General features: G+C 31.2%; 1 protein-coding gene across 1 annotated transcript; it reads right to left on the bottom strand.

The window, feature by feature from the left end:
- Window positions 1–4,434: 4,434 nt before the first annotated feature.
- On the bottom strand, window positions 4,435–27,673 carry LOC132757597 (protocadherin Fat 3-like). The gene is made up of 23 exons (XM_060748919.1): window positions 27,517–27,673; window positions 26,781–26,852; window positions 26,062–26,220; window positions 25,810–25,879; window positions 25,033–25,190; window positions 24,404–24,583; window positions 23,912–24,039; window positions 23,339–23,537; window positions 22,806–22,967; window positions 22,412–22,555; window positions 21,836–21,967; window positions 21,348–21,530; window positions 20,848–21,041; window positions 20,214–20,442; window positions 10,626–10,744; window positions 9,943–10,084; window positions 8,726–8,857; window positions 8,275–8,410; window positions 6,719–6,792; window positions 6,393–6,514; window positions 6,102–6,147; window positions 5,349–5,541; window positions 4,435–4,687 (listed from the first exon to the last, which is right to left on the bottom strand). Exons 1-23 carry the CDS (start codon window positions 27,575–27,577, stop codon window positions 4,552–4,554), a joined length of 3,171 nt encoding a protein of 1,056 aa, XP_060604902.1. The 5' UTR covers window positions 27,578–27,673; the 3' UTR covers window positions 4,435–4,551.

Genomic DNA, 27,673 nt, shown 5'->3' with positions numbered 1-27,673 from the left:
AAAAATTTATGTGCAGCCTAAGCCAGTGCCAGTGATCTCAATTTGGGAACATTTTATTGTGAAATTATATACCTTTTATTATGTTCATCTCAAATAAACTTAGAGATTTTTTCCCTCAATGTTTTGTAAGTTACAGAAACATATAAATGTACAAACGCAGTAAACACCTGTAGCTATATGTTAGACATATAGCACAAGCTAAGGGGTTGTATACAAAGTATTGAATAAGAAGGATACAGTTCTTTTGTAGTCCAAAACAACTGTATTTTCATCATAAAACTTATAGATATATAATGCATTGCAATACAGGTATGGTCATATTGTTGCACCTCCAATAATAACTATTTCTACTTGTATAAATTGTCTACTATAAACTATTGTATAACATTCCCTATATTCTGGTCTTGTAGCTTTTGGTGTAAGGATGTGTACTAGATATGGTGTTTTGGAGAATATCTTCTTATAACATAATAATTATGTAAATATACATTCCAGAATTACTTATAGTTACTTTGTTAGCTGCTAGAATGTTGAATGGGCTTGTATATTATAGTGTATCTTGATAAAATCCCTATAAATCTTGTATTGATATTGTCAACATATTTCCTCGCAGCTTGGACAATGATATTGTTTACAGCTCTCTGTCTGTAACACTTTGAGTATATTCAATATTTTCAGTACCATGTGACCAAAACGGCTTTTAAATGTTACAGATTCAAACTTTACTGGTTGTTATTCGGTTAAACCAGAAAGGGGAGGGGGGTGGGGGAGAACATGATAACTATTGAAATTTTAAGAGCTATATTGGTCAGTTGGTACTGGAATTATTGATACAAGATACGGTTTTCTTTTACAAAAACATGTCTAGTATCTAGATAATGTTTTTCTTTATCATAAAAGTGTTCAGACAGACAGGTTGAAGTTTTTTTTTAATTTTGCTGAATCTTTCTTAATATAGTTTATAACAAATGATGCTGTATACTTGATCAAATATGTGAGAGAGAGAGAGTTAATATAAACTAGGCTGTAAACTTGATTAAATTTGAGTGTTAAAAGAAATAAGGTTGTAAAATTGGTTGATTATGAGAGATAATATAAACGAGGCTCTATATTTGAAATATATAAGAGTTATATAAACTTGTCTGTAGAGTTGATTAGATTTGAGATGAAGCTGTAAACTTGACAATGTGAGGGTTTATACAAATTAGACTGTAAATTTTATTAAATAATTAATGTCGTAGTTTACATATCTTGATTGTTTCTATACATGCTGCTATTTGATAGTAATAAATGATCTTGCAGAAATTATAAACTAATGATATATGAAGACCTAACTGTACGTTTACTGTACACAATACTTTCAAAAAATACACGACTGTACTTTACTGATATCACTAGCAATGTTAATCAATTGCAGAATATATTTGAATTTTATCACTTGCTAAAGATTACAACGTCGGTCACCGTGGATTCACGAGCAGAATTATTAAATGGTAATGGCAATTAGATATACTCGTTTAACATCACGTATTTTATGTTTGGTAGTTGTGTCGCCAATTCTGCAATTAAATTTTCGGGGTAAATAAAAATTGTTTATTTTAATGTACAATTGATTTTCGTACGAAGGGTTAAGATTGAGTATATAAAGCAGAGATTTTATATCTTCATTTTATGTAGCAATTCGTCCATAATTACATAAATAATTATGAAAAATAAGGGCATGACCACATCTGTCAAGACAACATATGTGTGTACTTTTTAATGAATTTCTTTGCATTTTTACTACATAAATAGATAACTAACATAACCAGATCTCTAATTGACAATTAAAAGGTATTTATGCTTTTATGGCCCCGCACATAGTACATGGGCCGGAGGCATATAGTGTATACCTTTCCGTCCTTCCGTCATTCCGTCCTTCCGTATTCCGTGCCGTCCGTCATTTCCCGTCCTTGCCGTCATGTCCGTTTCATCTTGTCATGTCCGGTCATATCAGTTTCGCGCTGTCATTATCTAGAAAAGTAACGGTATGACACACATTCAACATCAAATTTGACATATGGAGATATGTCATGAGGAAAACTTACAGGTCAGAAATGTTCGATATTTTGGGTCATGGCTTCGGGATGATTTTTGGCAGAGTTTATGCCCCTTTTACTCTTAAAATAATAATGAAATTTTCAGTTGCTCATTCATTATCTCCCACGGCCCTACAAGCACATTCAACTCAAACCTTGAATATTGGATACATTCAAAGGAATGCGCAGGTCAAGTTCAAATTTGGGATTGTGGTTCAATGATTTTTGCAGAGTTTATGGCCCTTTCACTTTGAAAATGAATATGAAATTTTGTCAGTTTCTATTTATTTATCTCCCCAACAGTTACAACACATTCAACTCAAATTAAACATATGGATACGTTTTTGGAATGCCCAGGCCAAGTTCGAATATGGTCATGGTTATCAATGATTTTTGGCAGCAGTAATGCCCCCGTTACTTTGAAAAAATAATATATGAAATTTACAGTTTCTGTTTATGTATCTACCAACGTGTTTACATATTCAACTCAATATTTGACATATGGGATTATGTCAAGGAAATGGGATAGGTCAAGTTGGAATTTGGTCATGGTTCGATTGATTTTTTTGGCAGAGTTATGTCCCTTTCACTTTGAAAATATATAGATACATCTTAGGAATAAGCAGTTTAAGTTTGAATTTTCGGTCGTGGTTCAATGATTTTGGACAAACTTATCTTTCTTGAATGTTGGAAAAATTTTGAACTTTCAGTTTCAGCAACTCATACTTTTGTGGAAAGTTTGAATTTGGTCGTGGTTCAATGATTTTGGACAAACTTATCTTTCTTGAATGTTGGAAAAATTTTGAACTTTCAGTTTCAGCACTCATACTTTTGTGGAAATGTATGTAGCCATTATTTTGGCTACAAATATGAAATATGCTATTTTCAAAAGGTTAAGACTAAATAATTTCAGTGCTTTGAACATTGTATGAAAATGGTTTGTTTAACATTGAAAAGTTTTAAGGCTTTTGAACTGCAAATGAAAAAAATAATTTGTTGCAAACAAATTTGGAACTAAATATTATAACATCTGAAATTTTGGCTGCATGCGGGGGCATCCGTGGCATGATGACACATTTCTAGTGATGATATTGTTGTTTCCTTTAATGATATACGATTTACTGCTATATGAATAAAAATGTATTATGATATTTGATATGTTTAGTAGGTAATTTTAGTCCAAACACGTGATTAAACAGTTCAATACAAATTACAGGTTGGTCAAACTAATCTAATATGTCAGCTATATATATGTGTATATCACGGTGGACTGTACTTTACGTTCTACACAACAGAATCCGTGTTGTATAGTCTTAGGCATTTATTTCTCGCAAGTACTTTTTTCTCATATTCAAGGTAGTTACACTCTCTGTTAGTTTATTAATTGTTTATGATACATTTCAACGGAAGAGTCGTCCTCAGTAATACACCACGAACATTCGGTTACAAATTTAATAAACACTCAGGTTTATTTTTAATAATCATGATTATACAAAATAAAAGCACGCTTTCTTATGTAAATTTCAGCAATCACATGTGTCTACAGTTAAATTTGTTAGATGTGTGGTATTAAGACGTATGTTGTTATTTTTTACGGTAAGATTTTCTGAACATATATGCTGACTGTTATAGAAAGGTTTCTTATTATATTGTTACTGTTAGTGTTAAACTGTTGCTCTATGGTAGTTGATCAAATAATATATCTACTATTTTCATATAGATATGTATTGTATATGTAAAGTATCTTGATATTTTCACAGTAAAACTTAACAACTCTAGTTATTGTCTTCTTATTATTGATATCAGTAAACATTATACGAGGGTGTAACTATAGTAACCAACAAAGTTTACTCACAGTAACATTTCATCATTTTACGCCGATTTTAACACTTTTATATCATTGTCGATGTCAGTCCAGATGTCAGTCCACCTATACGGCTTCCCTAGATATCTAGCCACATTGACTACTGACTTCTCTGTAATTGAAGGACTACTAATCCTACATGATTTCTGAATCAGCAGTGAGAGACAAATGACCAGTAGACACAATGTCCGAGATCATTCGTCACGGAGAAATTTAGCCACGCTCGAGGATCGAACAAGCGGTCCTTGGATTACAAATATGTTGCTCTAACTATTGATCTTTGCTGGGGACAATAAAACATTTTAAGGCTAGGATCTTCATGTAGTATACATGTATATGTAAGAACACTGGTCAAGATCAATGTTGGATGCACTACAATGAAACATAAATTTCAAACATGTTTAATAAAACGCTAAATTTACAAATGTGTCAAACTGTATTATGACGTTTTTAAGAAAACAACAAATGATAGTTGTGTAACATGTCTTAACAAACAAACAAACAATTACAAAATAATAACTAGAAGCTCCTAGACACTTTTACTAACAAAGTAAAGTCTGTTTTCATTAATTATTGGTAGATTATAACATTTAGTAGTTATAAAGTCATCTAGTAATATGGTTCATCTGGTATTTCAGTAGACGGCGACGCTATAGAAATTCTCTCAGATCTGAAGTCGTCATCAATGTTTTCATACTGTACTGGTGATGGTGACACTGGTATTGACATCGACGGCGTTTGTCGTCTAAAACATTTGATATATATTTTTAACTACACAGAATTCGTAAATTAGGAGATAATTTGAAGTTTCGGTGCGTTATCGAAGGGAACTATATTGTGTGATACGTGCTCACTGTTCGTACAATAGTATACAATTATTGTATGATAGTGGGGTGAATATCCAAATAGACCGAGATAATATGATATTGAAAACGATGCTAAATTGATAAGTTTGGATCTCCAATAATGATTTATATTAGGAGATTGCATGTTGCAATCGCTTAAACTACATTGGTTACAAATTATACGTTGTTGAATTAAAAATAATATCATTACTTATGTCACAATTACTTTGCCACTCTTATTTGCTTCAAATTATAATTTAATACATACAGTTATGACCTCAATGATAATTAATTAGTTTGTAAACATGTGAGTTATATTACATAACATAAGGCATTACAATATAATCTATACAAGTATCCCTTTCAATATAACAGAAACACATGGAACCCGGACATATCAGGCTAAATTAGGGACTCATATATCATAGACACTATTGCGTGTGAGGCTAAAATTACAGATGGTTTATAACAATAATACAGTTATTGTCTTACCATAACACTGTAATTAATAACTGTGTTAAATTCAAAAAAGAAAATTAAATATGACTAGTGAAAACATACTGTAAAGTGTTACGACGTTGTTTGGACAAACTTGTGACTTGACTCAATGACGATTGTTCCGGTCCATACATGACGTCAGCACTCAGTCTGCCAGTGTCTGTAGTTGAGCGTCTGTTAGGATTCATATATTCCCAATCATCTATTCGAGGACGGGTTATAGATTTAACAGGAGCAACAGACTGTTCAGGGCTGTCTGTAAAACAACATAAATGTACATTGTCATCCATAAATACTTTTACACCTCTGGGAAAAATGTTTTGTTGTTGAAATACAAAATGTGTATCAATTTTGTTATATATTTATCATAACATAAGGTAACAATCATTTATACTGAAGTGATGCAATCTCTATTTCGGAAATGAATGACCAAAATGAATTTTCCAAAAGTTATAAATTCATTTGTGTTTATTCATAGTGGTATGTGCTTAAGATTACCAAATTGAATGAAATAGGAATGTCCTATTTGGAAATGTCTTCTTAATTTGAGTAAATTATTCCAGAAATTGACATTTATCCTGACACAATTTCTCTTGTAAATTGTTTTATGATAAAAAGGGAATTTTTGTATAAACTTACAATTTTAGCAGAAGCTTCAACACTAATAGCACTATTCTTTCCCATTTTTAACTTTATAGCTGTAACTTAGCTAAAAAGGTATACAACAAAAAGGAGAGAATTCTTATGTACATATATCAAACACATTAAAATATTAAAAATCTCAGAGAACAAGTGATGAAAATTTGTATTTCTTACTTGTTCCATCCATCCATTTGCTATCGTTCACCCTCACCTCAGTTACCTTAAATGAATCAAACAATCAAAATGAAATATAATTGCTATGATTCGTCTCTTTATAGTTATTTTCACATAACAAATTTCACTGCTAGTCACAAAAATTAAAAACCCAAATCTATGAACGGACAGACAATTATATTGACCTTATGGAATAATTTCCCTATCTATCACACGTCAAGTTATTTTCGTTCCTTTACCATATAGCTTAAATAAATAGTACACTAAGATATTTTTTTTAATTATAATTACCGTAACTCGTCCGCTTGTAGCACTGCCGGGCCTCATTGAGTTACCATCTACCGGCGCTGGTGTTGCTAGTAATACACGTGACGGTAGCAGAACCTCGTTAGCATGCACGTGTCGATATTGGGCTAAAAAAAGAGCAAACAAACTTTGACGTTTTCTCAAAAGTTCATAGGTCATCGTTTAAAAAGATAATATAACTTGGTGTTGACAGATTTTTTGTCAGAAAATTATCTATGAAAAACAAGATTATTCAATGAAAAGTTCAAAGTTATTATTAAAACATGATCATTTATAAAAAAAAAAGAAAATGTATACAGGATTTTTCTTACGTGCTTCTTGTTTACCAAAAGGCATTGGGCGTCGTTTCTTGTCTAGTTGACGCTTCGGTTTACTTTTAAATGCCCTGTAAATAATATATATGATTATATCTATTTACTGTCTGATACTTTCATATCTGAAATTATTAATCATACATGTATATGTTTGTTTGATGATACATGTATATGGAATAATAAATGATATATTCGTTAACTGCTTAATGACAAACAAAACAAAAAAATATCCTACCTAAAGACTCGATTATCAAATAACAACTTCTACATGTACTAATATCTTGTCAATCACCAACTTCTTAATGTTGTAAAATCTTATCAGTTAACCACTTACTTCTTCATGTATTTATATCTAATCAGTTAACCACTAACAGCTACATGTACTTATATCTAATCAGTTAACCACTAACTTCTTCAAGTACTTATATCTCATCAGTTAACCACTAACATCTGCATGTACTTATATTTAATCAGTTAACCACTTACTTCTTCATGTACTTATATCTAATCAGTTAACCACTAACATCTGCATGTACTTATATGTAATCAGTTAACCACTAAACTTCTTCATGTACTTATATCTCATCAGTTAACCACTAACATCTGCATGTACTTATATTTAATCAGTTAACCACTTACTTCTTCATGTACTTATATCTAATCAGTTAACCACTAACATCTGCATGTACTTATATGTAAACAGTTAACCACTAACTTCTTCATGTACTTATATGTAATCAGTTAACCACTAACATCTGCATGTACTTATATGTAATCAGTTAACCACTAAACTTCTTCATGTACTTATATCTCATCAGTTAACCACTAACATCTGCATGTACTTATATGTAATCAGTTAACCACTAACTTCTTCATGTACTTATATCTCACCAGTTAACCACTAACATCTGCATGTACTTATATCTAATCAGTTAACCACTAAACTTCTTCATGTACTTATATCTAATCAGTTAACCATTAACATCTGCATGTACTGATATCTAATCAGTTAACCACTAAACTTCTTCATGTACTTATATCTCATCAGGTAACCACTAAACTTCTTCATGTACTTATATCTAATCAGTTAACCACTAACATCTGCATGTACTTATATCTAATCAGTTAACCACTAAACTTCTTCATGTACTTATATCTCATCAATTAACCACTTGCTTCTTCATGTACTTATATCTAATCAGGTAACCACTAACTTCCTCGTGTAGTTATATCTAATCAGTTAACCGCTAACTTCTATATGTACTCATATCTATCATATCAAAAGTTAATGAATGGCTTACATGAAAAAAAATCCAAAATCGTCACACTAGACCTACTGTTGATGGCCGTTTTGTGTGAACTTTAAGATAGTTTCTACACTCGTACAATATCCCAATATACAATAATGAACCGCTAGTACTGTACTGGTACAATATCCCACCGAACAATAATACTGTATCATGTTTTTGTTCGCTTTTGTTAAAAACAACAAATGTATGTTACTATCAAAACAAATCAGAAAACTGCATGTATATAAAATGTTGGAAACTTACTGCTGGACTTTACTCCAGTCAATTAGAGGAGTCTTTCTTCTCATACACACTTGAATAATGCAGCAGACGACAAGAAGTAAACATGTTGCTATAGTAACTACAGACATAGTTAACCACGTGATATTTCTTTGATCCTCTGGAAAAAAATAACATTGCAAATAATGATCTAAAGCTGAAACATTATGACAGAATTGTAAAAATATTGAATATGACATTGAATAAGGAAGAATCGAGTTTATCTTTACAAATTCCAAAACAATGAAATATTGGTAAATGACCGCTACATTTGTCTCGTCACATATTTACGCCCCGACTGAATGATAATGGTGTATCAGACACAGTTGTATGACTTGAACAATGCAACATGAAATATTGTCAAACAAAATGAGACGGTTACATGTCTTCATTTCTTAAATTTGTTCAGGTTAAAACGATTATAATAAGACTATACCAATAAATTCCCAGTTTCTATCAGTTGTTGGAAGTTTGACAACAGTAGAATCTAAAAATGTCATGGTAACTGTCGCTGTAGCAAAATTTCCATCTTCATCAGTCGCATTCACAATCAGTGTTTTAGTACCCTCTATAAATATCAACATTTACTATATATAGACATTTACAATCAGTGTTTTAGTGCCCTCTATAAATATCAACATTTACTATATACAGACATTTACAATCAGTGTTTTAGTGCCCTCTATAAATATCAACATTTACTATATACAGACATTTACAGATCAACATTTACTGTGTACAGACATTTACAGAATAACACGTTAATATCATCATTTACTTTATATACACATTTACAGAATAACACGTTAATACCAACATTTATTGCGTAGAGATATTTACAGAATAACACGTTAATATCATTATTTACTTTATACACTGTACACACATTTACAACTGTCATAACACGTCATCATTTATTGTGTTCAAACATTTTCAGAATTATACTTTATATCAACATTTACTGTGTAGAGATATTTACAGAATAACACATTAATATCATTATTTATTGTGTCCAAACATTTACAGAATTATACTTTATATTAACATTTACTGTGTACAGACATTTTCAGAATAAAACATTAATATCAACATTTACTATCATTTACTATATACGGACCTTTACAGAATAACACATTTGGTATCATTATTTACTGCGTACAGACATTTACGGAATCATTCTTTATACCAACATTGACATTTACAGCATTCCACGTTAATATCAACATTTACTGTGAACATAAACATCAATATTTACTGTGTAAAGACATTTACAGTATTCCACGTTCATATCAACATTTACTGACTGTGTGCATATATATATTTAGAGCATCATATATTCATATAAACGTTTACTATGTACATAAAGCTACATACTTCCAAATATACATGTATATATTCATATTATCTGTCAATAGTCTACATACAATTAATACATTACAGTACATTTAAACATAGTTCGCAGTAGAAGTATATTTAAATTACTAATGTTATTCATGTCATGTGTTTAAAAATATCATGAGCAATATCACGATACTGTATCATGTTGTTAATAATACATATACGATTTTTTCCTTGCATTTTACACTTATATCTTTTTAAATAAATGGCATTGCAAACAACACATTAATTGATGTAAACATCTGAAAGACTAACCATTGGCGAGAGCAGTTAGAACATCTGTAGCATATATGATACCATCTTTAATAATGAAATGATCCCCGGTACCAATCGATGACTGATCTAATGCATAACTTATAGTAGTGTCTTCACCAAGATCCGCGTCTGTTACTGTTACCTGTATTAAATATGTATATGTATAACAACAATAACAACCAATAAAAACAATATCAACATCAACTATAAACGGACAAAAAAGGAATCAATTTCACAAGAACTTGTGAAGTGGTCTAAATTTAACAATGTTAGACTACAAATCTATGGGTCGCGAGTTCGACCATCCCTCCATCCCTTCCTGTCCCTCAACACGCTTATCATAACAAATCTTACTTGTGAGAAACAAACATTCTACAACACATTTACTTTTTCCTTGTGACTCTTAGAATACAATAATCTTTTTTTTATATGCTTGTATATCAACAAGAGGAAATTGTTTAAAAATATTACATATATGTCGGTGTATTGTCTGTGCTTGATATGTAAGAGAACTAATTTGTACTGTTACCCACCCACAAAGTTCATTGGCGGATATATCATTGGGGTTGAATAATGTCTGAAATGTTTAATGTTTATATGGGAAATGAGTTAATGCGATAAAGATCAGGACAAAGTCGACTAGTAAACTTACATAATTATGATAATGCCCCAGCTAGATTTACCTTTATTATTGAGAATCCCATCGGTGTATCTGAGCTCACTTCAACAGAGTATGTAGTTGGATTAAAGACTGGAGTATGTTCATTTACATACTTTATATCTATATACAGACGTGCTGTATCTGTTGATAAAAATAATACCAAAAATTCGTCAAATATTCTTAGAGAAACAACACAAAATAATTTTTAAAAGCATGCATATAACAAGATAATAAGTAATGATGTCGGACATTTAATGAAAATTCTATAATTTCTAGAAATACATATAAATTCTGAAACATTTAAACAACAAATTATTATACATGTATGTTTAGCTGAAATATTGACATCGCAAACCCACCATGACTTAGGATTAACTGTAAATTTTTAAAACTATGCCAATGTTGGTATTACATGCATATTATATTTAAAGAATCGCGTGAAAAAAAAGGTGACACAAAGTAAAGGGTGCCATGTCATGATTTGCATCATCAGTCTTTGTGACATTGTTTATATCCTGTTTTCATAATGGACTTGTTTCTAATCCAAGTTTGGTGAGGTGGGAAATCGTTCACCGAATAAAAAATGGAACTACATTCGTATTATATAACTATTGAAGCCTTGGAGGGTCACTTTTGAGTTTCGACTTACGGATGTTTTACTTTTGACTTTTGATTTAAGACTTACGTCTTATGACTTTTGGCTAACCCATTTTACACGTGCTTTAGAAGTTGAAAGCAGCAACTTTGGTTTCAGGTATGTTTTTTAAAAGTTTTAAATAATTTCATTGAGATTTGTCATGGAGGAGAGGATGTGTTAAGGAGGGAATTTAATATTATTTGATATAATCCCATTGTGGTAATATATCACAGACTTTAATTCCACAAGTGTGACTGTGTGTTTTGTGCAATCTGCTGTGTTCTTAATATGTTCATTATATTAGTGCTTATACATTTTTTGTCCTCATCACAAAATCTGTCCATGAGTAACAAACAAATTTTTACAAGTAAACAGGGAATACAAGTTTTACGTCTTAAAATGGCATGGTGCACAGTATTAAACATGTATCGCAATTCAGCATTTTATTGTGCTAACACAGACTCAGTATTTCTGTAAAGTACTTAGATAGTGCTGACCAATTTCATAAAGAACGGCAGTGCTATGTTCATACACACAAGTACAAAGTTAACTGAGCACCATTTGCATTTAGCATTAATGTCTAATTTTGTTGTATATTTTAAGTTTTTAACAATTGAGAAAAGAACACTTAAGAGCAAAAATAGATATAGGACCAGTTAGAACAAAATATCCTACTAGCATTTTAAATGTTATATTTCTCGCACCTATCAATCTTTAAAAGACGGAGCTAAGAGATTTACCCATTTTATATACTATGAATGTATAAAGATTTAGATAAAAGATAAACTCTTATTTCAGACACAACTACTGGACAAAAGGTAACGAGGACGAAAACCTTGATGTTGATCTGTGTCTTCATCATTATACTGTTCGGCATTACCAAAGCTACCATGCCAAGATACCTACCCTCAACATCTATAACAAACAAAACTCTGCTGATAATAGAGTACTTTCTGGTACGGCATGGCATTACGACGTCATTTAGTACAGTGAATAGACTTTTTAAACGCTTAAATTTAAAACGGCGTAATGGAATATATATACTAGGGCCGGGAATTATATTCGAATATTCGAATATTCGAAACACTACCGAATATTCGAACATTAAAAAACGAATACGAATATTCGAAAAATATAATTTGATATTACTTTCAAATTCAATTAATATCGTAAATTAAACCTTTGACCTGTATTTGACCAGGTGTTCACACGTTTGTATGACACGTGTCAACGATTATCGCCAATTAACTGTGAAAACTGTGGGGTCTAGTTGATCAAAAGGGCGTTTCACACTTTGCAATTTACCTGTTTAACAGTTTAGATTTTTTCCCGATTTTAATTATCTTATTTATTGTTTTCTGTGCTATAATCTTTCCTATTAATCATTGTCTTAATTTTGTGGAGAAGAATAAATAGGCACGCATTAATCGGCGGTTATGAAAGCATGGGAAGTGTCTATATTCCGTCAGAATATTTATTCCGTAGATATTACACTCCGTGTGATATTTACTGCGTTATAGCTATATTTATTTTAAGAATATTTTAAATCTTATCTAAAATTATAAATTAATATAAAAAATAATACAAGTTAAGTTTAAATATAATTATTTGTTATTGGGGCTAAGAGGTTACGATGATTCATATTACTGTCAATCAATCACGCGAGTTACATAGCTCCCGTTAATAAGACAAATATAGGATTAACTGAACAAAAGGCAATCAAATTATGAATTTATTTCAAATTGTAAACATATATGTCGAATAACAATATATAAATTTTAGAAAAAAAGCTGACGTAGTAATGAAGGTATTTTTAATCGTCGATTATTAAAAGCATATTAAAGTAGTATAGTATTCGACTCAATCAAATTCGGATACGTATACGTCAAAGAGAAATATTGGAACAAATGTTGTAAAAACGAATATTCGAATATATTCGAATATGGAAAACGAATATTCGAACATCAAATTCCTTATTCGTTCCCAGCCCTAATATATACTCCTTTTGAGACTGTGTCTGATGTTATTAACAGAGAAATACAAACAAGTGGGCAATGCATAGGGTACCGTACAATATGGCGTAGGTTTATGCTGGATTACCACATGTACGTCAAGGGGGACGACGTCATGTAAATAATAATAGATGGTATTGAGATGCGGAAAGCTCATCGCTTATGCCGACGCGTATACTACGCCAAAGGACCAGTTTTATATGACATATGGATGTTTAAACTTACAATAAGGATTTTGTATCCATGGTGCTGTGAATGGGTATAGTAGAAAAATAATATGGTTAGAGGTTTCGGACTCAAATAACAACCCACACCTTATTGCAAGATACTTTTAGACACCTTTACTAAACATTATCAAGTCCCCCACCCAATACTACGTTGTGATGTTGGTACGGGAAACTGCATTGCTTTACTATTGCAGCAATACTAAAGCACATCTAACCAACGCATTGAGAAATGGTGTAGTACATTACGACAAAATGGAATCAATTGGCGGATACCTTTTTTTCAAAGACTTACGCGATACATGTGTATTTAATGATCTGGACACGATACAATGTAAGAACTCAAAATTTTGCTTCATGGACCTCATACAAACCGAGTTAGGCCGGATTGCACATGAAATAAGGCAACAAACCAGTTATTCTGTTATTTGTGGTAAACCTGACACAACGCTCTTTACCAGGTCTGTATGAAACTCACGACTTCGGCAATGCAGCTAACTTGAGAAACGTATATATTTGCAAAGAACATGTATTCACGCCCAAAAAGACAATGTGGGGAATTCGTAGAATTAGAACCCCTTCTGAAGCCAGATCTATTGATGCCATTGGACCCTGATTTAGCACTACAACTGTGTACCGAGTTGAAAGATTTAATTTTGAGAATAGATTTAATATAAATACGCTTTAAAACGACTAATACTGATTGTTTTCGTGTTATTGATATATACTAGGTTACTATAGGTTAAGTTTCAAAAAATGATTTTTTAAAATCATAAAGACGATAGTTAACGATTTCACTTCATTATATGGTGGTTTGTAAATATTTAGCAAAATGTTTACAATTTATTTGTGAGTTATCTTTTAAGTTATAGTTTTTAACCACTCTAATTTGCATTATAAGGCATTGTAAAATTGACAACATTGTTGAGTGGTATACCTAAAGGACACCTGTATGCAAAATTTAAGCAAAATTTACCGTACGGATTTGGAGTATGAGTCAGAACATATACATTAAAAAGGCTTTTTAAAAGAAATACATGTATTGAAAAAAAATATCCGTTGTCATCTAATCATTATCATGTTTTGATAATATATCTATATTATATATTATATCTATATATCATATATATGACGTAATATCATGTTTTGCAAGTGATGCTTGTTTAGATGCAAATAATAACATTCTAGTAATGAACTATGCATGTTAAATGCATGACTATTCTCGACACGATAGAAATATGCATGGAAATGTTTCTTTACCCCACCAATTTGAACATTTTCTATCATATCATTCTAAATTTAAAAAATCACTAAAATTACATTTAGTCAAAGGGCTTGTATCAAAGTCTGCTAAAATCTTTCTAGAAAGTATACTGATTCATTCTGTGAAATATGTAAATCTTTTATCGGCTAGTCTGTAATATATAAAGCATTGGACATGTTATATGTCGAATTTGCTCTTAGATTTAGCATTAATTAGGCAATGAATATCTGTAAAAAATGATAAAAATAGAAAACGAGCATATTTTCCCATCTAAATATAGCTAGAAAAATACAAAAATACTGAAGAAAAAAAAATGAAGAAAAAAAAGTTGGCTCCTATGGGATTCGAACCCACAACCATCTGATTTCATACAACTATTGTAAATACTCTTGAAATGGAGGTAGTGCATTACAATGGTCATACCTTAACGGGTCATTTCTTAAACAGTCTTTGCATGTAATTTTTCACGAAAAGCATACGTGTAGTGGGAATCTTCCTAAAGTTATTTTAAAAAATCAAATCTAAACACATTTATTGTACAAGTTAATGGTCCTTTCCAACTCAGCAGCCTGTAAATATTAATTTGTAAAGTTTTTACATCACAATATAGGTATGTGCAATTTTGTGACTTTTTACGTAAAATACATGCTGTATTTCTTTTTGTTTTTGGTATACGTATTACGCGATTAACTACACTATATGAATCGACTTCTGGTTGTATCTCTTCTATCAAGCCCTGGTTACAAAAAGGCTGCCCGACTAGGAATAGAACATCGATCTCCCGTGTGACTGGCAGGGACACTTTCCACTATGCCAAATGTCACAGGGGGAGAAAGATATGCAGCCATATCGGGATTCGAACCCGGACCCCCTTACAGGGCTAGTTCTGTCCCGACCGAGATCGCACATCATCTACTGAATATATTCGTTCCGTGACATATAAGTTATACTTGTAATTTCAAGTATGTGTAATTAGATTCAAACGTCTTATTCATTCGCAACAAATAGCAACCATACTTTATAGGATGTATTATGGTATTTAAAAGGAATATATATGATTGTTATTCAAAACTAATAATTGATCTTTGTTATAAATGCTGACTTATTTTCTCGTTTTTTATGTTTTGCCTTGTGACTTTTCACTTATAATTTATCACTTTTTACTTATGACTTTTATCTTTTGACTTTTGACTTATAACTTTTGCTATTTTCTGTTACTCTTTGCCTTAGTATAAACATTAGTTTTACTTGATTTTAGATTAATGCAAATAAGCAAATGTGTGATACAATCACCAAACGCAAGGGAACACATCAGCCGAGAGTGGTGTTGAAATCATATAATGTTTACAAGTACATTTAGCCACCAGCCTCATTTTTGCATTAGAATCCTCATTTGTTGACAATTTATTATTGTGTTATTGTAACTTTGTTATAACCAAAATAAATTTGTAATTTACCACCGGTATAAACAGTATATAAATGTTACAGAGATTTTTTTTTATCCATGTAGAGATAGTGTTCCATTAAAATTATAAGTAAGAGGTTGAAATGAGCAAAGTAGAAATAGAATAGCAATCACTATAGAAGTAAACTGTGTGGAACCAGCCAACTCCCTCAACCGACTACCTAAATATACCTCTACCGAGAGACCACACTACCAAAGGTTTTTACTTCACGGTCTAAACCGTGACAGGTTGGCAGAGCTATCAATACTTTTTTGGAATAAATGCGTTTAAACAGATAACAACAAACATTGTTTATTCTACAAACATGCTTTATTTGTGTTAACAAAATTGTTGTCTTATAAGAAAACAAATGTATTAGATATGCAAAAACAAACTGCATTTGAGCTTCATTATATTTTAATTTAAAAAAGAGATAAGAAATACAGAGGTAAGCATTTTGTTTTAAAAAATAGCACATATGCCTTACTTAAAAGCAAACACTAAGGAACAGCTAAAAATAAACACTGCCATCAACAAAAACTTATTAACGTCACAGAAGACATATATACATGCAATATTTCTACAAAACAACACATTGTTGATACGTTACTGATGAAAAACTAAAAAATCATGATTGTTCTAACGAAGCTTTTGAAAAGATAAGATAAATTAGGTAAACTAGCAACGCTAGAGTGTCTGTATTATTATTGAAGTCATGATTTTCAAAATCATTGTCAGAGCGTTATTTCTTCATTTCTAAATGTTCAAAAGAGAGAAAAAGAAAAAACAAACATTCTCTAGCTAAAAATTTCCTAGTTAACTTTAAGAAACTGTATACATTGTATAATGTATATATTAAATAACGTCCACAAGTTTTTTTTTTTCGAAGAATGACCGACTTTATATGTAATGGAAATCTCATAGTATTTCGTAACGAGCATACCTCCAACCCACAGCATGTCGAAAAAGGGAATGTGTAACTTAGGAGAACGATTAAATGTTATAATCAAAAGTTTTTTAACAACACAATGCACTCTGTCTCGCCGAGACATATCTGCCAGTAAATTCAAGTTGATGCCTTCAACAGTTTTTGAGATAATTATGAGTTTAACAAAATCTAAGTATGGAAAAACAACAACAAAAACACACACAACAAAGGGGAGTTTCTAAAATGTATGTTAGCTATGATAGCAAGAAGGATGTTTCTTTCTGCCTCGCCAAGCTATATGAACATGCAAAGTTTGATTTCGGTACCTTTCATATAAGTTATAAATTTTATGGCCAAATACTGAAAATTATGAAAGCCAGAATAATGAATTCATGATTTTTCACACTTTTCTCTGTCTCACCATGACCTGTCTATCAATACAAGTTTTATACCATATTGGTGATATGGACAGGATAAAATAAACGTGGCGGGACGTGACATTGCGTGTTTCCACTAAAGCGTCCACAATTAGTGGTGGGGTTAAAACTTGAAAATTATCGAGCGTCTAAAAAACAAGTGTGAAAAAGTAACACTCGTTTTCCGAAAATGACTTAATAATTCCATAGACAATAACGAATAAAACCAAATCACCCAGTGTTTGGACATTTTGCATTTGCTAAACTGTACTACTTTCCACTCGGAAGGAACGCTGTTTTGCGATGAAACCTCTTAGTCTTCTAAACTGGCTCCGAAAACTTGAAAAATATGTATTGCTGATGCTCTTGCAACTGCTTTGTAGATGAAACCATTCGACAGCACGTCCTTAATTCCTACAGGTAGCTTTACTAGAATTAAAATTGAAAACATTAAAAGTATGTGTTATCTCAATTGAAATGAAATACAAATATATACAAAATGAAATACAAAACATCCCTTAATACATAACTGTATACAAAAGTTTATATACAAATAACATGTACTTTGTACTTGGTAGGACTGGTGTCCTAAGTTATTGATACTGAACAAGTGTATAAAGTTTCAATATTATATCATAACTGGTTTATTTGACCATATTTCATAAACCTTCTGACAAAACATTTTAGCTTTAAAAATGGGCATAAGTATGTCAAATTGTGAGCCACTCATACGAAACTTGGTCATTGACCTTAGACGTCAGCACTTAATATGTGTTTTAAGTTTCAAAGGAATCGCTAAAATAGTTTTTGAGAAACCATTTTTCATGAAAATTCTAAACCATAAATTCAAAGTCGAAAAAGAGGCATAATCTGATAACAAAAAAAAATCAGAGATTTCTTACTTAGAGCGTGTTCTAAACAAGTGTGTGAAGTTTCAAAGCTGTATGATTTATTGTTTTTGAAATACCATTTTTCATGAAACTTCTTAACTTTAATTTTTTTTTTGTCAAAATAAGGCCTATAATTTGGTCTATATTTAACATAAGATGGACGAAGAATGAACTACGGGTGAAAACCGATTGAAACTGCAGCAAACAACAGTGCGAGACTTATCTGGATTTAAAACTGGAACCCATATAAAAAATAAAGCGTTTGATTCATACCCTGTATGTCAATTTGAGATAATATATGCCTGTTCCGGAAATCAAAATAAAAAATGGATACCCAATGCAATGCAATGCAAGCAAAGTATTTTCTTTTCCTTATCAATTAAAAAGGCTTATATAAGAATAACATTCTGTTCTTGCATATGAATCCACATATTTTGTTTTTTAAATATGTCTCCAGGAAACTTAGGTAAATGAACTTACCTCGTCTGAATCGTTGTCATATTCTGCCATATTTTCCTTGGAAATTATGAGGCAAGCACGTGGGACAATAACAAAATCCATAAGTCAAAAATCAAAAGTCATAAATCAAAAGTCATAAATCAAGAGTAAGAATCATAAGAAAATAGTAAAATAAATCTATAAGTCGAAACTCAAAAGTGACCCTCCAAGGCTTCCATATATAACTCTTTGACTTTGTTTTTGTAAGACGTTAAAGACTATGACCTGCAAATGTTTGTTGGAATATTATGCTGATGGAATTACAGATTTCGGATAAATTTCGGTTCTTCTCGCTATTGAAATATAGTCATTAATATTTCTTAATGAATAATGATTTTCAAACTCCAGCTCGACAAATGATGGGGAAAATTGCGTAAAATAATTTGGTAGTAAAGTAAATTTTCCTTTTTATATTTAAACTAATTTTTAGATTTGCTTTATGTTTAAAACATTAATCGATTCTATCTCTTTAAGTAAATTTTGAATTGGTACGGATCTTGTTCAACCAGTTAGTACTCGAGGGGCTTTGGGTCGAACATTTTTCTAACGCATCTTTTCATATATTGTGCAATTGTCCACTACAAAAATTGCATAATAATTCTATGTTAGGACGTACGTTAGATATGTACATTTTATTGAGAGTGTTCCTTTTTATCATAACTTTTCAGTATTTTTATTGAAACAACAACTCTGGAAGCTATAGAGACGGTCATACATACACATTGATGTCCTGTCCTATCTTGACTAAAAATTACCCATAAATGTTATCAAATTTACCCATTCTTACCATTTAATCCTCCGGCGTCAGTGACGTAAAATTTACCCATTCTTACCATTTAATCCTCCGGCGTCAGTGACGTAAAATTTACCCATTCTTACCATTTAATCCTCCGGCGTCAGTGACGTAAAATTTACCCATACTTACCATTTAATCCTCCGGCGTTAGTGACGTAAGATTTACCCATACTTTTCATTTAATCCCCCGGCATCAGTGACGTAAAATTTACCCATTCTTACCATTTAATCCTCCGGCGTCAGTGACGTAATATTTACCCATTCTTGCCATTTAATCCTCCGGCGTCAGTGACGTAAATTTACTCATACTTACCATTTAATCCTCCGGCGTTAGTGACGTAACATTCACCCATACTTTCCATTTAATCCCCCGGCATCAGTGACGTAAAATTTATCCATTCTTACCATTTAATCCCCCGGCGTCAGTGACTTATAAAATTTACCCATACTTACCATTTAATCCCCCGGCGTCAGTGACATATAATTTATACCCATATTTACCGTTTAATCCCCCGGCATCAGTGACGTATAATTTACAATGAACGGCTGTTCCTAGACCTAGAGCGGCATTATCTAAATCATACTCCTGGATGAACTGTAATTGTCCAGATGACGGTTTGATATTTATATAAGCATCGTATAATGTCCCACAATCTGTTGAATACGTGATTGAATCACCGTCCGGATCCACGGCAGACATTAGTCCGGGATCACTTGCAAAGTCGGCTGCCTGAGATAGATAGATATATCATTATTATAGTAAAATATAGCTGTGCAAAACTTAGAATTTTCGAAATTATTTTACATAATTACTTAGTGAATTCGTATTGTAAAGTATATAAAAAATATACTTATGCATGTAAAGTTAATAAGACGTTGTTATTTTTTTCGTTGAAGACACGTCCGGGAGATTATACGTAAACCTATGGTAAGTCACTTTTTTTCCTTAACTTTAGGTACTTGAGACTCCTAACATTAATAGAGGAAGATCGATTCATTACATAATAATAGTAAATACCATTTATATCAGATATAAAATGTAGATATTGATATCAATTCGATTTGCATCAATAGATATTAACTTCTTGTTATAATTCTAATTGATCTATGATTTTAAAGATATAAAGTAACTCACAACTCCCTCATCTTGTGAAACCAGCCAATCAGCGTAGATGAAAACAGGTGCTTCATTAACGTTATTAACGGACGCTGTAAACGTTTCACTAACTTGCGTCTTTCCGTCACTCACGTAAATTGTTAGAGTAAAACTTTTTGTAGTGAGAATATCGTAGTTAATACTGTATGTAGAATGAGTTGTTAGCTCACCGCCTGGTTAAATATATGTAAAAAAATATGAAAATGTTATCTAAATTGATTGCATATATTTTCACAAATAAAGTCTTACCAGAATTTCAGCAAATTTGATACATAAAAATGAAATATCTTGCTTACTGTTTCTAAGCAATAGTTTCTGCTACTTTTTTTTCAAAAGATTTTTTCTTCATTATTTTGAATCTTCCTAGGCAAAAACTTACTCTAATTTTTGCATGTATATGAGAAAACTTGAGAATAACACCTATACGAGTATTTGAAAATGTTATAGATTTTGCTAGCAAGTATTTGGTAATTACTCACTTGAGGATAGCTGAAATACATCGTATCCCTCTTGGTCATTTATTGTCATATAGTATGTTAGTGTATCACCACTGTCAGCGTCAGTTGCCGACATCTGGTACAGCGACTTTCCCAGAGCCTCGTTTTCATCTACTGACACGCTCTGACCATTCACGTTTGTAAACACAGGCGCATTATTTACATCTGATATAAACATATATACATACATGTAATTAATACAATGTACCTATTATCCTGATTTCTAAACCACCGTTTAATAATCTCATAAAGTATTGTACCTTTTTCTTAAAAAAGTAGAAAAAAATAGAAAGGTTCCAAATAATAGATTAGAATCAACAATATAATGAAAATATATCTGCAGATACTGTAAATGGATACCAAATATTTGTTTTGTTTAATTTCAATGGGAAAATATATATAACTTCCGTATCTTCAAAGAATAAAGAATGGTTAATTTATGACGGGAAGTGCAATGTAAACGTACTTACTTTTCACATAAACTATCAGGTTTTCCGCTGTAATTGCCGGAGGTCGTGAGTCCAAGGCTTGTATAGATATTGTGAAAGGTCCTAGAGGAGAAGTATGTCTTAGCATATCATCATTAGCTAGAACTTCTCCCGCTATAGAAATAACAAAAGTTTTACAGTGATAAATAACATATACAATGTAAATATAGCTGACCGGCTATTATCGAAGACGAAACATCAAACAAGCCCCGCCCCGCCAAAAAAAATTATAAAAAAACCCAAAAAACGAAAATAAAACAATACAGATTAATGGTAGAGCCTCAAATACTAGTAACATTTTATTGAATTAGAATATGCAAACATTAAACCATGATAAACAATATCACTAATAAAAAACTGTACAAAGTTTCGGAATCCCAAACATCGTTAATAACTTCAAGATATATACAAACAGTAAATATATCATTTATAAACAGGGTAAACTACATATAATATTTCTATTCACATTATTCGTGGTTCGTTAAGAAGCTAGATATCGTATTTGTACCGTGAATTGCATTTTAAAACTTTTCTAGTATGTTTGGTAGAATAACTTACAATCTAATATAGTGAAAGGACACGAAGGGGTACATGACGTCACAGTTAATGTTCTCTGGTCAGTATCACCGTCCCTGTCAGTGGTTGATATAGTCAGTAACACATTACCGGCAACTAATGTGGTAGCGTCCACTTCTACCATGTCTTTTAAGATAAAAACACACATTATAGATAGCTATGTTAACATAAGAACTAAAATGATATTTACAATGAAAATACGGAAATTTAAAATACACATTTTACTTTATCAATATTTCATTTATAAGTTTATGATAAACATGTATAATTTAGTAGGGGAACTCGTTGAATAAGATGGTTTTGGTCTAAATCTTAACAACATATAAACTATTGTGAAAACTTAATTGTTCACTAGATAAACGAAATCATATCATACTTGGTAGGTTTGCGAAGATTGGTTCCTGGTTTCTTATAACATTAACCCAGAATGAGCCGGTTACTGTAGTACCATATGTGTCCGTACATTCTATTGTAAGGTCGTAGGTACTGGTGGTATCATAGTCTAACTTTGGATCCTCTATCAGATATATACCAGCTTCTAAAATATCAAAATATCTCTTATACCAGTTTCTAAATTATCATGTATAACTATATACCATGCTCTAAAATATGAAAAAACCTCTAAAAGCTTTCTAATACATACTAGCCTCTTTAAATAATTATAAAATACACAAAATTCTGTTATATATATCGTATAATTATGTCACTTTCAGATATGTTCAAAGCTTCTAAAATAACCCAAATTTTGTATTTTATATATAGTATAATTAAATCACTGTCAGCCTTAAAGTATCATAATATACTGGTCTTTCAAATATAAAAATATATGTGTCAAATATCATGCAGCCTATAAATTATCAAGTATCTGATATTTGTTTCTTTGACTTTGTGTAACAATAACAAAATTACGTGAGCTTCCAGGAGTAGTTGAGATCATTTTAACAATGAAAGGTTTTTCCCCGGCTCCTGTTCCTATAGTCCAGTCATTTTCCTTACACCACATGCCCTGGTTAGCCGGATCTGACATTGTCACTGTGTATAACAGTGCCTCATCTAGGTCATCCTCGTGTACCGTGGCAAACCCAGGTAAATTGTCTATAGATGGAGCCTTTAATGTTTATATAAAATAGTAGAAATGTAATAGAAAACATTACAAATGTAATTATATACATTACATTAGTCTTCAAACTAAAACCTTGTTATTGTTGTTGTTTTTGTTGTTTCTTTTTTCTAAATATGTTACTAACGTTGTTTCATTGTCATATTCTACTTATAAAAGTGAAACTTTTATTTTCTGAACATTTGTTTAGATACAGTAGAAGATTATATGTAATTGATAATCAAAACAAATATATAATATTCATAATCGTATATTCATAATGAAACAAATAGTAAATGACACAGTATTATACGAACTTAAATTGTAGGCAGAATGGGTGAATTGAGACATGTATGTATAGAAATACTACTTATATAACTTACACTGTCAGTGACAGAAACAGTTAATGTTGCTGTAGCAGTTTGTCCACAGTGACCTTCTTCAATACGAAACACGGGGTGATATGTTCCTGGTACAAGACTCTCTTTTGTCTTTATCAAATTCGGGGTAGCTGAAAGTATGTTACAATGTATTAATATTTTTGATGTCATGTTGACATGAAGGCTATAATTCCTTTATACAACACTTGCTGACTTATTATTAATAAGTTTGTGAAAATGCTAAATATACTCTCGGAATGTCCTGTTGCCTTTAGAATTGTTGGTAAAGTTGTTTATGTCAGTTTATACAGCAAGTGAATTTTAGAAAAAAATAAGCTGTCATGAGATATTATTATATGTAAGATTTCACTGATTCACACCTAAGTGGCCTAGAACTCGATCACCAACCAAACAAATAAAATGATAGATATGTGGTATGTAGATACATAAATAGAAATTATCAAACAAATAATTTATGATAAGGGTAAAATTAACCTCCTGTTGTGAGTTCAAACATGTCACTCCAGGCTGGTGATATTGACACAGTCAGGTCGGCAACATCATCTGGGTTTATATCGTTATATGACAACGTCATCAGTGTAACTCCACTTACAGCAACATCTATGTCCGCATAGCTTAATGTAGCTGGTAGATTCTTGAAATACGGATGTGTGGCTGATAATAAACTAAACTCATGTAATATCTAACATAAAATATATATAACATGTAATAACTAACATAAAATATATATAACATGCAATAACTATCATAAAAATAAATATAATATGTAATAACAATTATTTTATATTAAATATGTAATTCAGAGACAGTATTTTCAATGACTTCTATAAATTGATATAAGTTACACAGATAGATGGGTACATTCCTATGATACGATATTTCTTTTTTAGTTTTTACATGTGTAATGTTATTTTACATTCTTACCGAGAAAAGACATTAAAATGTTTCATATTCAGGTGCTTTGGAAATAGACACGTACAATTTTTATAATATCTGAAAATGTTCTATAGAAAATAATTAAAAAGAAAAAACAAACTGTGATGGTTTTATAAGATTATTAAATAAATACAGTTATAAATTATTGAACATATAGAATTTCTTACATTCTCTTGCTTCAATCTGAATTTTGTATTCGTTATCCTCGTCAATGTCCCCAGAGTACCAATTATGTGTGTCGCCAACAGACGACGCTGATACGCTCGTAGATGTCCAGCTTAAAAGTTTGTCTGCATTAGTGACTTTGTTTATGACATTACCAGTCCTGTAATAATATATAATGTATAATGTAAAGTAGAAGTAACTTTTTTGTCTATATTTATTATTTCATTTAATACTGGGAAGACATTAAAATAGGCTACTTATTTAACCTCGTATAAAAATAGAATGAGTTCAAAACACAACTAAGTACAAACTTATTCCATGGTGAAAATTAAGCCATATTCTCAATATGTTACAATATCGTAACATTGTTCAAAACTTTCTTAAATATAACATTTGTAACCACTGAAATAGTTTCACAAGAAATTGATATACTAAATGACTGAAACTACAACGGCGTAGTGACTGGTCAATGTTATTTACTTATAATCATGTTGTCTATTTTGAAATATAAACGTGAATACATTTCTGTTATGTTATAGTTATTATTTAGATAACTACTGTACAAAAACAAAGATATTTGTGTATTATTTTGGCCTTTATAAACCCGACAGAGCACTTCTCTTCCTACCCTTAACGAGCCAAACCAGCTAAACATACTTGTAATCTGACCTGACTCTAAAATATAGAACTGTTTGAAATAAAAGCTGGATAAAACCGCGACACAAATATAACAGGTTAAAGAAAATGATAACTTAAATTAACATAAAACAATTTCTCACCATCCGAAAACATCTCCTTCACGAAATGACACACGTTTATCATCGTCTGGCGTGAATGAAGTACCTGAAACTGAAAACATGTCTTCCACAATAATGACCGTTCAACGTTAACAATCTGTGCATCTTGAATAAAATTATTAAATGAAAAAATCTTCATTAAAATACTATTAACTTGAGATTTTTCAATTTTTACCATCATTAACAAGTTGTTTAAGATTTTGGTGAATCAGATCAACATTAGATGAAACTTACGGGTATAATCCTGCGTGCTCACAAGTTCAAAATTTGTATTAGCATTTTGTCTCCAGATTTGAAGTGTGAAGGCACCACCAGTGCCTCTGAAGGTGATTTTGTTGATGACACCACAACAGTCAATATGATAATCAGGGTCCTGCATCAAGTATGACGTGGCTACAAGAACAGACGACAACATACAATAATTATTACTTTACAAATTAATCAATAACTTTCATAAGTATATAGATAGATAGCTGCCTAAACACTAGAAAAAAAACCCGACTGCCTTCTTACGTAGAACATAATAAATAATACAATTAGAGATAAAAAAAAATAATACCCGGCCTTTCAACACAGTAACAGTTATTATATATTCAAGACCTTACCAGGGGTTTGGGTGAACCTTTATTCCTTCTATTTAAAGATTCACACTTAACGAGAAGCGAATAAAAGGACAATAGATAAAAATCAAAAAGAAAAACGCGGAAACTTTAAGAAATGTAAAATAACACACCGTGCAAATGTTGATTTGCGTGTTTAATGCAATATGTTTCTAAGTTCTGTACTGTATAGTTCTACACATGCATATTTTGACATATTTATGAAACTTAATTAAGGTTGTATAACATAACTAATTCATGTGACAGTGTTTTAACTCTCTTGAAGATTACTAGAATGCATATGGATACTCCCCGCTATAAAGAAACTAGAACATTAAATGTACAATGACAAACCTGAGCCTGCCGCACCACCAGTGGCAATAGGCGTGCTGGATCCGAACGTGTTTGTGGTACAATGTTTAATACCTGAAACAATTACAAATTTAAAATGACTGAAATAAAGTAACTGTAAAAATCGTAAATCTTTTACAGCAAGTGATCCAATCGTTCGTAATTATAAAACCTACTTAAGTTAATTGAACAGGATTCGTAAGATCTGCTTTAGTATAGACACTATCCGTATTTAACCATGTATTGGCAACGATCAGTATGGCATCTATTCAAGATACCTATACTTTGCAACTGTGCGCATGATACCTAGTCAAGTAATGAGCTCGATCAGTAAGGACGCTTATGATAATAATTATATATATAAAATAATAATAATAATAATAATAATAATAATAATAATAATAATATAATCATAATAATAATAATATTAAGAAGAAGAAGAAGAAGGAGAACAACAATAATAATAATAATATTAATAATAATAATAATAATAATATTAATAATAATAATAATTGTGTCACTAGCCGTGAGCTATATACGTTGGGACAGAACAATTTTCTTGTTTACATATCTTACCTAAGTATTTGTTGTCAACTTACAATTATAGCTCATCGTAAGCTCATTTAAACATATAACTACGCATTCTTTTCTCTCTCCCTTAAATTCTAACTTGATATATAGATTATTTTATAAAACCATGTCTATAAATCAAAATTTAATGATATTATAGTATACATACCTGCCCTCTCAAATGAAGCTGGACGAAAAAATAAACAAATAATCCAAATGATAAGTTTCATGTTGTTATTTCTTATATTATCACCACGAGCTTGTCATATTTTCCTTTTAGTTCCATTTAAGTATTCTTCAAGATCTATAATTTCGTGTATTTGTTT

This window comes from Ruditapes philippinarum, unplaced genomic scaffold, assembly GCF_026571515.1.
Source record: "Ruditapes philippinarum isolate M1 unplaced genomic scaffold, ASM2657151v2 ctg2174_1_1_1_1, whole genome shotgun sequence".
NCBI lineage: Eukaryota > Metazoa > Mollusca > Bivalvia > Venerida > Veneridae > Ruditapes > Ruditapes philippinarum.
Note: the sequence above shows the minus strand (reverse complement) of the source record. Positions and strands in the feature narration are given on the sequence as shown.

Excerpts from the sequence above, each read along its gene's own strand:
- LOC132757597 (XM_060748919.1), bottom strand. The coding sequence starts at position 27,577 with ATGAAACTTATCATTTGGATTATTTGTTTATTTTTTCGTCCAGCTTCA. Across the intron at positions 8,858-9,942 it reads TCTAACTGCTCTCGCCAATG|AGGGTACTAAAACACTGATT; the intron begins GTTAGTCTTTCA and ends TGATATTTATAG. Across the intron at positions 8,411-8,725 it reads TAGAAACTGGGAATTTATTG|AGGATCAAAGAAATATCACG; the intron begins GTATAGTCTTAT and ends ATTTTTTTCCAG.